This window comes from Lupinus angustifolius, chromosome LG04 (assembly GCF_001865875.1).
Source record: "Lupinus angustifolius cultivar Tanjil chromosome LG04, LupAngTanjil_v1.0, whole genome shotgun sequence".
Classification (NCBI taxonomy): domain Eukaryota; kingdom Viridiplantae; phylum Streptophyta; class Magnoliopsida; order Fabales; family Fabaceae; genus Lupinus; species Lupinus angustifolius.
In genome coordinates, this window is record NC_032012.1 from 23,746,153 (window position 1) to 23,760,169 (window position 14,017).

The 14,017-nt window shown below is 30.8% G+C and overlaps 2 protein-coding genes across 2 annotated transcripts; one reads left to right on the plus strand and one right to left on the minus strand.

Annotated features, from left to right (window-relative positions):
* Window positions 1,261-6,212, minus strand: LOC109346370 (uncharacterized PKHD-type hydroxylase At1g22950-like). The gene is made up of 9 exons (XM_019585891.1): window positions 5,757-6,212; window positions 4,639-4,686; window positions 4,043-4,219; window positions 3,805-3,955; window positions 3,605-3,691; window positions 2,598-2,722; window positions 1,766-1,884; window positions 1,439-1,550; window positions 1,261-1,357 (listed from the first exon to the last, which is right to left on the minus strand). Exons 1-9 carry the CDS (start codon window positions 6,045-6,047, stop codon window positions 1,334-1,336), a joined length of 1,134 nt encoding a protein of 377 aa, XP_019441436.1. The 5' UTR covers window positions 6,048-6,212; the 3' UTR covers window positions 1,261-1,333.
* Window positions 10,915-13,964, plus strand: LOC109346369 (fructose-bisphosphate aldolase 3, chloroplastic-like). Its single transcript, XM_019585890.1, has 6 exons — window positions 10,915-11,188; window positions 11,690-11,959; window positions 12,066-12,175; window positions 12,269-12,359; window positions 12,899-13,168; window positions 13,468-13,964. Exons 1-6 carry the CDS (start codon window positions 11,024-11,026, stop codon window positions 13,744-13,746), a joined length of 1,185 nt encoding a protein of 394 aa, XP_019441435.1. The 5' UTR covers window positions 10,915-11,023; the 3' UTR covers window positions 13,747-13,964.

Genomic DNA, 14,017 nt, shown 5'->3' on the forward strand with positions numbered 1-14,017 from the left:
TTAATAATAAAAATATTGTGTAGCCTAGTGATTCTTGGTTTTCATGATAATTTAGAGGTTCATTGTTCAATACCCACTCATTGCTTATTTTTATTTTTTTATAACTTTGACATATATTATTTGTACAATGACTCTAATATATTATGGTTAGATTGTATTATATTCATTACTAAATTTTATACATTTTTATTTTATATTGTTTTAAACAATTAAGTACTGAACCAATAACCTCTATGTTACCATATAATCCAAGAACAATTAGGCTAAAACATATTTTAGTTATTTATATACAATGGAAATCGTATTTAGGGTACACGACTTTTAAAAAAAAGGAAACACGACTTTCATGGAGGAGAGAGAATGTGTCAGGGAAGTCGCATTCCTGATCCACGACTTCCCCAAAGTCATGGATCTCATCCACAAGTTCCCTAAAAAATACACTACGTCCATGAATATTTTGAAACATATATCAAACGTGTAATAGTATAATTTAACTACATTATCCACATAATTTTTCCCTTTTTATTGCATTACTTTGGTTAAGGGTGAAGCACAACTATTAAGCCATTGAGTGAGATTTTGGAGAGTTCCCAATAAATCAAACTATATTTAATTCGACAAAATCTAAAAATTGAATTAATTAAATAAACAAATTAAATTTGTGCTAAATAAAATTAAAGTATCTAGGTTTATGAATTAGTTCAATTATCTATATATGATATATAGATATGTTTTAAAAAATATGTTATATTTATTATATAAATATATTTTTATATTAATACATGAATATAATTAACTCATGAACTTCAAATAAGTTATTTTGACGTGAAAAAATAATTTGCTGAATAAACTCATTTCTATCCTTAAGGGTTAGTTTGAGATTTGAATTTCGGAGGGGGAAAAAAAGTCTGAGAGTCATGAAATACACTTATGAGATCCTTTCCTTTCTCTTCAAAATTCAACTCCTAAACTAACCCTAAAATTCAATTATTTAATCACATAAGACTTAAGATCCCACATGTGTTTTCTTAATTCTCCCTTCAGGTGGGTGGAGGAATTCTTTCTTAAGATATATCCATTTTTATTTCTTGACGTTTTCTAATTCAAAGAAAGGAATGGAGGAATTTTAATGGAGGGGGATACCTTTTAATTTCTTCTAAACTAAAAATGAACAAAGGCGTAGCCCCAAATTTGGAACAAAAAGGAAGTTACAAAAGTTTCATCCTATTTGTCATATAAGAAAAAAGGAAAGAATCACAACATGTCAACTTGTCTACATTCTTATGATAAAACTGTACACATACAATCTGGACATGCAGGCTCACAAGGTTGATTAAACCGACATCCTCAGTAATTCCTGGAAAGTGAGGACAGAATTAATTTCATGGACATGACAAGATTACTCTTGGAAATTTTCTCCATCTCAAAGATTTGTTACCTGTTTCGTTGCAGCAATTGATATGCGCTCTCTCTCTTTCTTCTTCCGTCTGCATTCTCCACACCAGGTAGAAAAATTTCTTTGATAGCTCTTCATCTCTCTAAACACCGAACTACAACAAGAAGGTCCATGGATGCAGATGTAATTGAACATAGATAATGATCAAGATATAAACATTTAGTAGATGATAGAATGAAAAAACGAGATATTCAGAACCTAATAAATAATGTCATTCCTGAGGATTGCAAAAGAAAGGCCATGGTATTCTAAAATCACATAATTTGCTGCATAACTGAAGTAAGGAGGTAGACTGTTTGATGCAATTACCTTCTACACCAGAGAATTAAATTGAGCCGGTGTCCGGATGTTGTAGGTCTAGCACCATGCCGGTGACGACCACGGTGAAGAACAGCATGTCCCGGTACATGAGAATAATCAAAGATCTCCTACAAAAAAAATGATTTGAAAGGGAATAAAGAAAAAGATATCCACATGAAAGTTGTATATTTACATTGGGTCAATAACTATTAAAATATCACTGTGATGCTATTGGGTATTCATATGAATTTTATGAAATGAATAAACCAATTCATAATGTATTTTTTCATTCATGTACTTTGAAAATATAGCATGTTGTCACGAATAGCCTGGAATTGCATTTTTGTCTCACCCTCATTTTGGATAGCTGTATGCAAAAACTTCTCTATATTAAGCTTGCATCCAAAAAATCAAATTCCAAATAAATTTTAATTTAAAGTTCAGAATGAATTTGACTTTTAAGAATCACATGTCATGCAAAAAATAAGTACATCTTTATATGAATAAACTGGTGGGCGCTTCTTTCCCCCTTCAAAGTATAAAATAGAATTTAAATCCATGCCTGTGAATATAATGTAGCTAATTTCCCCTTCTAAACAGTTTTTTCGCGTGCAAGGTTAAGAGTGCATACATCTATCCTCCCAGACACCACTAAGTAGGAAACTCGTGCACCGGACCACGTTTTTTTATAATTTTCCCCATACAGTAAAGTAATAGTTGTTGGAAACAACCTCTTCATTCGTGAGATTAAGGGTTTGTATATCTACCCTACCCAGACCCCACTAGGTCGGAGCCTTGTGCACTGAGCCACCCTTTTTAGTCAAAGTAGTAGTAGACATACCTCTGATTGGGTCTCTGTATTCACATGTTCATCACATCGAACACCCCTGAAGAACAGTTCTCCACCAGAAAATTCTTTTCCTAGGCAAATATTCAGAGTTATCTCCGAGTCATCCACATGGAAGCCTGTGAAATGTTGCACTTCAGATTTCAACAAAGGCATATAAAGATGAAAATAAAAGACAGGTAGAAAAGAAAGTAAAGAAATCAGATATACTTGTGTAATAATACTAATAAAGGAACTACCTAAGAATCATATGTAAGCAATTCAAGAAGGAAACAGGTCTAGTATTGAATTGAATCTGTTAGAGAAAAATATCCACTCACATGAGAGATGAACGAGTAATGCGACATGAGTCAATCATTAGTTGAAAACTGAAAGAGTATACCCAGCTTTAAGAGTAGATAAGCAAAAATAACTAAAAGTAATTTGATAGTCACAGGGAACTTGAACTAATTATCAAAATGGACTAAAATGAAGTGAACTTCAGTCACTTAGGATTAGTTTCGGAGTTAGATTTTGGAGGAGAAGGAAGGGAAATGGAAGGCTTTGGAGCCATGAAATACACTTGTGAGATGACTCACAAGCCTTCATTTTCCCTTCCTTCCCCTCCAAAATCTAACTCCCAAACTAACCCTTAGGGGGAAGGTAAGAGTGTATACTACTAAAAAAAATCAAAAGACTACAAGGACCCATGAGCCTAAAAATTACCACAAAACTGATCAATCATGCTATATTTCAGACAATGATGAGAACTGTAATGCATTTTCAGTCCCACCACACCCCTTCTATTTTGGTAAAAAAATCAAATACATACAAGATAGAAAATAAAGGTTAATAGCATAAAGAGTTTGATTAAAGTCAATTAATTAAACAAAATTAGAAAACATAACCACATCTGCTTAAAATATTATACTCCCCTCACCTTTCAAAAAACTTACTACAGATTCCAGGAAATAGCTAAGTCACATAACTAATAACAAGTTACATAAGTTTGAAAAACCTACCAAGTTCGACATCCCTATTGGTTCCGTATTCAACAATAAAACCATGATGAGAGTCCAGTGTGGATCCACCAACTTCAGTGAAGAAAACTACAAAGCAAAAAACAATTCACCTTGCAGAAGTGAGTTCATGCTATTACATTAGTTTCTTTATCTCAGTCATAAGTTTCTCCTACGTTCTCATTAAGATAACTAAAACAAACCTCGAGATATAGGCAATATGAAATCATTCATCAATCTGTCAAGCATAGTTTCCATGCCAAAATCATCAAGAACAGCACCATATTGATTCATTGTATTAGGTCGCATGATTCTGAATTTGGTCTGATTGACCCATCTTTCAAAATGATCCACCTAAGCAAATAAAACCCGATAATAAAACATAAAACAATAATATGGAACACATATAATGATATATGGGAAAGAAAATAAATGTGGTACCTCGGATATTAACTTTTCACAAAATTTTGGTTGAAGCATTTGAAATGTAAAAATTCCTTTTACAGGTTCAGCCATTACTCTTCTAAAGCCCACTTCTCTACTTTCTTTAATTGCTTGGAGAAATGAGGGCACAAAAAAGTTTTCGGCATGCACGGAATATATCTCCTTATGTAGAGGCTACAAAAAGTGAATAATTGGTAAGACCTCACATGATTGGCATATAGATGCTACATACGGAAAATGATACACAGTAATTGTTCTCCAGTTGGAAAATCCTGATATAAAAGTGTTGATTTCAAATTATCATTGATAAGCACTCGAGTAAAGTATGCCTTCCATCAAAAGTTATCCCAAAGACACCAGCTCCCACAATTTCCGAAAGAAGGGGTGGCCCAGTGCACGGGGCTCCCACATATTGGGATATGGGGAAGGTAGATTTATTTAGTCTTACCTTCGCACGTGAAGAAGTTGTTTCGAAGTTTTGAACTCATACCCTTCAGGTCAGAATTTCCAAAAGAATCATAAAATAAAACCATATATATTCACTTTTTACAAATGGACAAATCTACTTTTGAAATGTTCATTACATAACTTACAGTATAATTCGATAAGATCTTCCGCCTGTACTCCTTGTGCTTTTGAATCTGTTTAATCCAGAACAGTAAAAGCTCAAAAAGTTCAATAACAAATCCAAGCCAAAATATAAAATACCAGGACAAAAAAAACAGAAACCCCACATGAAGATATAACTCTAGAAGTACACCAGAACTTAAAATGACAACCTAGTTGTGATATCATGACCAAAACTACAATCCCAAAAACAACTGCAAACAAAAAATTCAGACCTGGACACTATTGGAGTCCCAACTCCCAATGGAATATTAAGCTTCCATAAAATCCACGGTTTTGCCTTAACATTCCCAAAATATCAATTCAAGTACTTTAGACGGATAGAAGGGTATGCTAATTAAATATCAGATTGACATCATAAGAAGAAACGTAAAATAACATGAATGAATTGAGATCATGTATAAGTGGAATACCACTTAAAACAGACAATATACTCCATTCATCTATTAGAAGCAAACAAGGATCCAAATTGGTTTCCCACCAATTTTCTACTCTCACAATTGCAAACAGTAAATAATCAATATCATCCCATAAATTCTCAGTATATCTAAGTCAAAAACAACTAGCAAGCATAATGCAACAATTCACTTCCCAATATCCTCAATGCCCCGTGAACCCCATTGATCAAAGGCAACGTCAAATAAAAATTTTAATCAAAAAAGAAAAATAAAAAATAACACAATAAATAATAAGCATCATCCTCACAATTTAACTAAGTGAGGCAACAATTATCAAGCAGGACACAAGGATTCATTTCTGCATATCCTCATTGATCAATACGGCAACATCAAAATCTACTTTTAATCAATAATATAAAAAGAAAACAATAAATAATCATAATGTTCCCAAAATTCTTTCACATATTATCTAAGCGAAGCAACAACTAGCAAGCATAACGCAGCAATTCATTTTACGTATTACCAATGTCTCACGAACCTAATTAGTTATGGGCAACATCAAAATCAAATCTTTACGCAAATTACGAAAAAAAGACACACCATTCAAATTCAAATACTCTTATGGGTATCTCAGGTATCCAATTAATTTCATAAAACCCTTAAAAGTTGCAAAATTGAGAGGATACCCGAACGCGTTCACTCTCAGGTAAATAGCGATGGAGAATGTTGACCATGTAGTTGGCTTTATCCTCACGGGAACGGTTGAGCAAGTGAGGAGGCAAGTATTGCTCAAGAGAAGTGAAGATAAGATGGTTAAACTGCAATCGCATGTCATCGTAGTTTTCAGGGTTATGGTCACGTTTGGGACTTGAACGGAGTGTGCTGTTGGGACCATAAGAGGACAACATTGGTGGTGGAACATGAGGGTGTTGTTGTTGGTGGGTGCGGTCAGAGGAACCATTCTGAGGGTGAGACATGGTTGGTTCGGGTTATGAAAAGAATGAAAGTTTGAAGAATGAGAAAGAGAAATTGAGGGTGGTGGGGGATAGGGCTCAGTATCTGGTTTGGTGTTTGTTTCAGTTGGGAATACTCATGACATGGAATGGTTGAAATCACAACTTGGTTTGGTTTGAATATGAAGATAATTCTGTTTGAACTAGATGTGAATTATGATTATGATTATCAAAAATAAAATATGCATAAATTACACGGATACTCCTAGTAAAATAACACAAATTATCTTCATTTGTACACACAAAAATTTATGTATAAGACATACTTGTGATCTTTTAAATAAAAAATTAATAAGTACAATTAAGTGAACAAAATGTGATATATAGTGGAGATAGACCTAAATAGTATATGAATCAATATAATTTTACTATTTTTGGTTCATTATAAGATGCATCAATAATAATTATAAGTAAATATTGTTTAAATCACTCTTATATTATATTGTAACGAATAAAAATGTAATGACTCATACTATTTTTACTTATTTTCACAATATATGATATTTTATTTAACTTATCAATCATTACATTTTTTTGTTTAAAAAATCACAATTATTTCTCACAAGGAGATAATCAATGTAATATAGGTATAAACATTAGGGGTTTTTTATAGGTTAAAAATAAATGAGTGATTTATGTAATTTCACTAAAACTTATGGGATATTAGTTACTCTGTGAATAATAAAAACTCGAGAAAAAATGTATGTATTAAAATCTAAGAGTTTTTTAGTCTGCCTTATTCATCATTCATATTTAATCATAATTGACTCTTAAATAAATGAAAAACTTAATAAGAACATCCTAAACTTTTATGTATTTTCTAAGTAGACATTATGAACTATTTTTTCTTACTAATTACTCATTCAACTTTAATTGTGAGTAAAATTGGTTCTTCTATAAAGATAATTTAATATTAATATTGATAAAATATTATGTTATGCATTTGATATTTATTTAAATATCAAATGATAGATCACTATTAATTAATTTTATTACATATATCAAAATTATTGCGCCTTTGACTCACAATTTTACTTATAAAAATTATATTTTGATGACATTTTCTTCTGAATATGAATATCGACTAATATGAATTGTTGTATTATAGTATTACTACTATTTTGAGTGTGGTCGCATTAACATACTAACAATTTAATAATATATTTATTCACATATCAATTTCACCAACAATTATAATTTAAAAAGCAATTAGGAAAAAAAAAGTAGTTTCTGATATCTTTTTGTGAAAGACAAAAAATTTAGAAGGACTTTATCAATTTTTTTCATTATATTAATATAAAATAAATGGTAAATAATATATTTACTATTTATAAATTTTTGGACTGATAATACATATATTATAGTTTAAAATGTAACTCAATTAAGTTTTAAGAAATGATTGTTATTGGGGAATTTTTTTATTTTTAATGAAGTTGTATTTTAATCAAACTTCAGACCTAGTTAAGCTACAATGTTAATATGCTTACAATCAATTTTAATCACTCTTCGCATTTTTTGTTTCACAACTTTACTTCCTTTGTTTCTTTTTCTTTTTTGGAACTTTATACATCAAACTTCATGCATCAACTTTTCATGTTATGCAAAGTTGATGTAGTGATGGGATTGTGAATGGAAATGTGGCCCAATTTCCAGGCATTTCAATATATATATATATATATTTTGGAAGGAAAGTTTTATATACATGCTTCATTATTAAAGTTTTTTTTACATAGTTATTAGTAGTAACTAGTAAGTACATATCATTTCATTTAAATGTTTTTAATTTATTTAAAAATCAATATTACGAGTACACATTTTATTTTATTTTATTTTTACAATTAACTGTGATTCATGGGTCGTCCACATTTAATTGAGACTATGTGCTACTAAATAAGGTCTTCACTTGCCTGCATAAATTTTGGAAAGAGATAAAAATAAATATATAAGTAATGTAAGAGTTTTTTATCGTTTATATGAAACTTTACAATATTACACTTTTTTGTGTGGAAAACATGCTTGAAGAGGGCACTAGTAATTGTTCTTCGTATGATTAGTAATACTTCTCCAAAGTATTTTATATTTATGATTTCATAGTTTTGAAAGTAAAGCTATTGTTTCGAAGCAATGATTATGCAATTCTCAGGCATTTGACTAAAGCATAAAGCAATAGATGGTAAATTGGGATTTTTTGTCATGTTATCTTATTATCTTAGAATAATGGAATATACTCTAACACGATATTAAATGCTTATCATTGTTATTTTTTATTTATTTTCCGCATCATTCTTACTAAAATGATTCATTTAAACATTAAAAAGTATATCTCCCTTGTTTTAAAGACTTTAGCATTTAAGCTAGAAAATAAAAAGATGTAACCTTGGGAGGGAATCATGTAGCATATTCTTGTTTTGATTTCTTTTCAGAATAACTAAGTAAAGTAGAAAAGAATTATAAAAGAATTAGGGTGTTGACAAGACATTCTTATTTTCTAGTATTAAATATTTAATTTTTATATATTTTATTTTAGAGAATTATATTACTATATTTATTGAGTAGGATAATATTATAACTTATGTAATAGAAAAATATGATAATGAATTGTCATATTACTAAAACTTACATTAAAAATTGCATTGGTAATTTGATATTTTTTGTGCATGTAGCTTACTCTAACTTCAATTAATACTTCTTTTATTATGTGAGAAAATATTACAGTAGTAGTTAATTAGAAGGGTAAAATATGCAAAAAAAATTATACCATATGTAAGTAGTTATAAAATGTTTTGGCTTTATATATAGTACATATATAGATTATAAAAAAATCTTCATCATTTTCAATTTTTCTCAAATTAGAATTTAAAATAAAAGAATTATAGACATGTCACTGACATGTGATACTAGGTTGTTTTAATCTTTATATTAAATAAAAAAATTAGTTGATTTTCCAAATTAAAATATAAAAACTATTCAGTTACAATAGTTTGATTACTTTAGAATATTTATTTTAGCATGCGTTTCCATAGATAATAATTTATCATATTGAGTCCAATTTTGTGTGCAGAACATTAGTAGATTATGTTTCAAAATTCATGAAAGAATTATTATTTATGCTTATGATATTTATGTATCTCTTTTATCATATACTCATATGAGAGATTATGATATTTGGTTTTTGCCTCTTTACCTGATTTTCATGGTTGTATACATATTTTAAGTTTGTTGAAGCTTTCTACCCAAGCAAATAAATAAACAATAATCACGAATCACAATATCCTACTTGAAAATCAAGTCAAAATCAGTAACTAAATAAAAATGATAACACGTTAAATATAAATGATGGCAATTGATATAATAAAAACATGATTATTTTTACATTTCACCAAAACCACAACTTTCTTATTTCTTCAAAGAGAAGATAATGCATGCTAGTTTGTTACACTATGGACCTATCTTCTATCATTTATGTATCGATTAACATGACTCTCAAGTAAATACAATTCATATGAGCTAAGAAACTCTTATTCTTACGTCATAGATTTTATATCATTCTTCAAAATTAAAGTAATTAATACGCTAAATTTATGAGCCTAAAAATGACTGATTATATAAGCTGATTGATGAAGGGTGCGAACCATGCCTCATGTTCCATGGAGTGGGCCACAAACTATGGGGCACAAAATGATCAATATGAATGAATTTGGATTTAAATATTAATAGATGTATTAAAAATCATCCACCAATCCATATAAATTACTTAAATTATATTTTGATTTATTCAATCCATTTATATCTAAATTTAGTTCATTCAATCTATTTATTGATTCATTTTAATGGATTGGATAGATACACAATCTATTTGATATTTTATAATTTAAAGTGAAAAATCTTTTAAAGAAAATATTTCTTTTAAAAATCATTCTTTCAATCAACAATTTTTTAGAAACACTTATTTTAAATAAATTTTAAAGATCATTTTTTGTAAACGTTTATTCTTTCAATTATCTTCTTTGTGAACGTTTATTCTCTTAAAATCACTATTTTTTGTAAACGTTTGTCACTTCACATTTTAAAAAGCAGTAACTTTTCATTGTAATAATAATTTCTTTCAAGTGACTTGGACTTATGTTTACTTTTTAAAAAAAATTATATATATTTTAAAATAAAATAACAACACCTATACAAAGTCATAGTTTTGTTGTATCTATCTTAGTATTATGAATGATAGTTACATGAATATTTTGTTTTTTAATGTCAACATAAATTAAGTACTAACAAATGTTACTTTTGAAAAAGTGTTTTCTAATTTTGTTTAAAAAACACTTTAAAAAAAGTGATTTTTTGAATTAAAAAATAATAATATTTTTTCAATATTTTACAAATATGTGACGTTTAGATTTCATGTGTAAGATTTTTAATATATATTATATGTTATACATTTAAGAACAAAGTCACAAACATTTAATATTAATCATATCCACATTTCCTATAATTTATCTCAATTTCATACAAACAATGACAATAAGAAACACTATAAGGAAACATGAGTTTAAATTGAAAAGTAATCGACATCAATTATGAATGCTTGTTGTCTTTGATGGATTTGATATAGATTCAAATAAATATACCTATTAAATATAATGAACTGATTCAAATATATCAATTAATAAAATTATTGATTAGATTAAATATATTAATTCTAATGAATTTAGATAATCTTATTTGATAGATTATGAATTTGAATAATTTTTTCATATCTACAAAACCAAACAGTTTCCCTCACTCCTATTTATAAACCAGTAAAAAATTTCACATACTACTCCACTTAAACAAAACCTAAACATTCACACCAATCTATAAATCTCTCTCTTCTCTCCCCATCATTCTTCATCACCAACTTTGTTTTCCTGTTATTATAGTAAAAGAAAAAAGAAGCCCATACCATGTCTTGTGCAAGTTTCGCAAAACTCACCACTTTGTCGCCTCATTGGATCGGCAACAACTCATTCTCTTCCCGCCGCGGCGGATCATCCCCTCTCACCGCCACCCGCCGAGTCTCCCTCCCGATCCGCGCTAGTTCTTACTCTGATGAACTTGTCCAAACCGCTGTTAGTCCCTTTTTTATTACATTTTTATAGCTTTTAAATTTCGGAGCTTTTGATCGTAAAATAGAAAAGTTGATCATGTCCGTATTGTTTACTTTCATGGTTTAATTATGTATATTCATAAAGTTTTTAGCTTTGCTGTTGTAAGACAATGGGTATGTATATTATATATTAAAGTTACGGCCTTTGGTTTTAGTGGTTGATTTGCATCTCTGTTTAACCTCTTATCTCATATTCATTTTTGTTCAATAATGACTACCACTTTAGTATGAGATTTCCTTCAATTTTGTATGTTATTACATTGTGACTTTTAGCTAGTAATAAGTGCCTCCTAAAGGGATTGTCACACGGGATTACATTATCACATTCCTTTGTCCTGGAAGATTATTTGAGTTGCTGTTGTTGTGTTGATATAGATTTTAGTTTAGTTATTAAGAGATCATATTTTTTTAAAGCTTGACTACCATTGATTTCCTTTGATTGATTTGATTATTGCTGGTATAGAAAACTATTGCATCTCCGGGTCGTGGAATTCTTGCGATTGATGAGTCAAATGCAACCTGTGGAAAGCGGTTAGCATCCATTGGATTGGACAATACTGAAGTGAATCGTCAAGCCTACAGGCAACTTCTGCTGACTACACCTGGCCTTGGTGAATACATTTCTGGTGCTATCCTTTTTGAGGAAACCCTTTACCAGTCAACAACAGATGGAAAGAAGTTTGTGGATTGCCTCCGCGAGCAGAAGATTGTACCTGGCATCAAAGTTGATAAGGTATGTAATTTTCAGTATTCTGTGAATGTAACCTCATTGATGGAACCCTTCTCACTTATTATATACATGCTTGTACTCATAGTTTTAGTTTCTTTTGTATTTTTAGGGCTTGGTTCCTTTACCAGGGTCAAACAATGAATCTTTGTGCCAAGGGTTGGATGGATTGGCTTCAAGATCTGCTGAATACTACAAGCAAGGTGCTCGATTTGCTAAGTGGTAAGTCATTCTCCGTTGTCTTTACGAAACCTTCTTGTTAATAAGATGCATTGAAATTGACCTGAAATTGTGGTTTGCTTTTGTAACATGCAGGCGGACAGTTGTTAGCATTCCATCTGGTCCCTCTGCATTAGCTGTTAAGGAAGCTGCATGGGGACTTGCACGTTATGCTGCTATATCTCAGGTATTCTTTCACTCACGAATCTGTTGAAATTAGCTCAACCCTAGAGTAACACATGCATTTTCATGGTTTATCATTTGGTCCTTTTCACCATAGCCATCTTTAAAGGGAGGTTCTTTCATTGAAAAGGTGTGAATTTTGGTTGCGGGTGATGACAGCAACATATACCTTTTGAGCATATGTTAATTTCATGTATAGGTTGTGTCAAATTTTGACTGAATCAGAACTTCATCATTTTTGTTGGTTATTGAACATATGTGGTGTGATGTCTGATGATAGTGTGTGTATAAAACAATTGCCTCGTGTTTATCTCAAGCAAGATTGTTCTGCATCACACACCCATCTTCTAGCCCTAAACTCATTTTGAATATTTTGACTTGAAGTAAGTGAAAGTAATATAACCAATTTGGTGCATCCGTACACGTGCTTGCTACATTTTGTTATCTTGATATGTATTTTTTGAAGTAAAAAAGTATATTTCATTTTCAGTTTTTTATTTTTTTCTTATATAACATCTGTGGAACTTTTGTGTTCAATTTCAGGACAATGGTCTTGTTCCAATCGTAGAGCCTGAAATTCTTCTTGATGGGGACCACGCAATTGAGAGGACACTGGAAGTGGCAGAGAAGGTCTGGTCAGAAGTTTTCTTCTATTTGGCTCAAAACAATGTCCTTTTTGAGGGAATTTTACTCAAACCTAGCATGGTGACACCCGGGGCTGAACACAAGGAAAAGGCTTCTCCAGAAACCATTGCCAAAAATACACTAACAGTGCTTAGAAGAAGAGTTCCTCCTGCTGTCCCAGGAATCATGGTATTGCTACTGCACCTTTTTATTTCCTCAAATTGATGTGATATATCATACTTACTCTGAATTCACTTATGACTTGATAATTTGAAGATTCATATTAACAAATACATGTAACCTGTGATATTGTTTCTAGTTTCTGACTAATATTGAAGGATGAAGTTTTGTCGGTAGCCTTCATGGCAAGCGCATCATGATGATAATAAATTTATTTTATTATTTCTATTTATGATTGCATCTAAGTTTAGAACTTGAAACTCAGAATGACTAATTGGAATTGTAATTATGTTCCTTTTGTATTTCAGTTTTTGTCTGGTGGGCAATCTGAAGTGGAAGCAACACTAAATCTTAATGCAATGAACCAAAGTCCCAACCCATGGCATGTTTCATTCTCCTATGCCCGAGCTCTGCAGAACTCTGTGCTTAAGACATGGCAAGGACGCTCCGAGAATGTGGAAGCCGCTCAGAAATCTCTTTTGGTGCGTGCAAAGGCAAACTCCTTGGCCCAACTTGGAAGATACTCTGCGGAGGGTGAAAACGAAGAAGCCAGGAAGGGAATGTTTGTCAAGGGCTATACCTACTAAAATTGTTGGCGATCTTCGTCTCTGGCCTTGTTAGCAATGAATTCTGATGAGACTTAGACGTGTTGTACTTTTATTTTTTCAGACTCCTAGCAATGAGTTTGAATAAAGTATGCAAGAAAGGAATATTTTGTTGGTGCAACAGAGGGAAAGAACAAAAATAAGACAATGCTTATTACTTTGCTAATGTTTATTTGCGGCTTTGCGCGCTTTATAGTTTTTGCTCTTAATAGTTCCATGATGCACGTTACTTAAGATAATAATATGGGCTGAT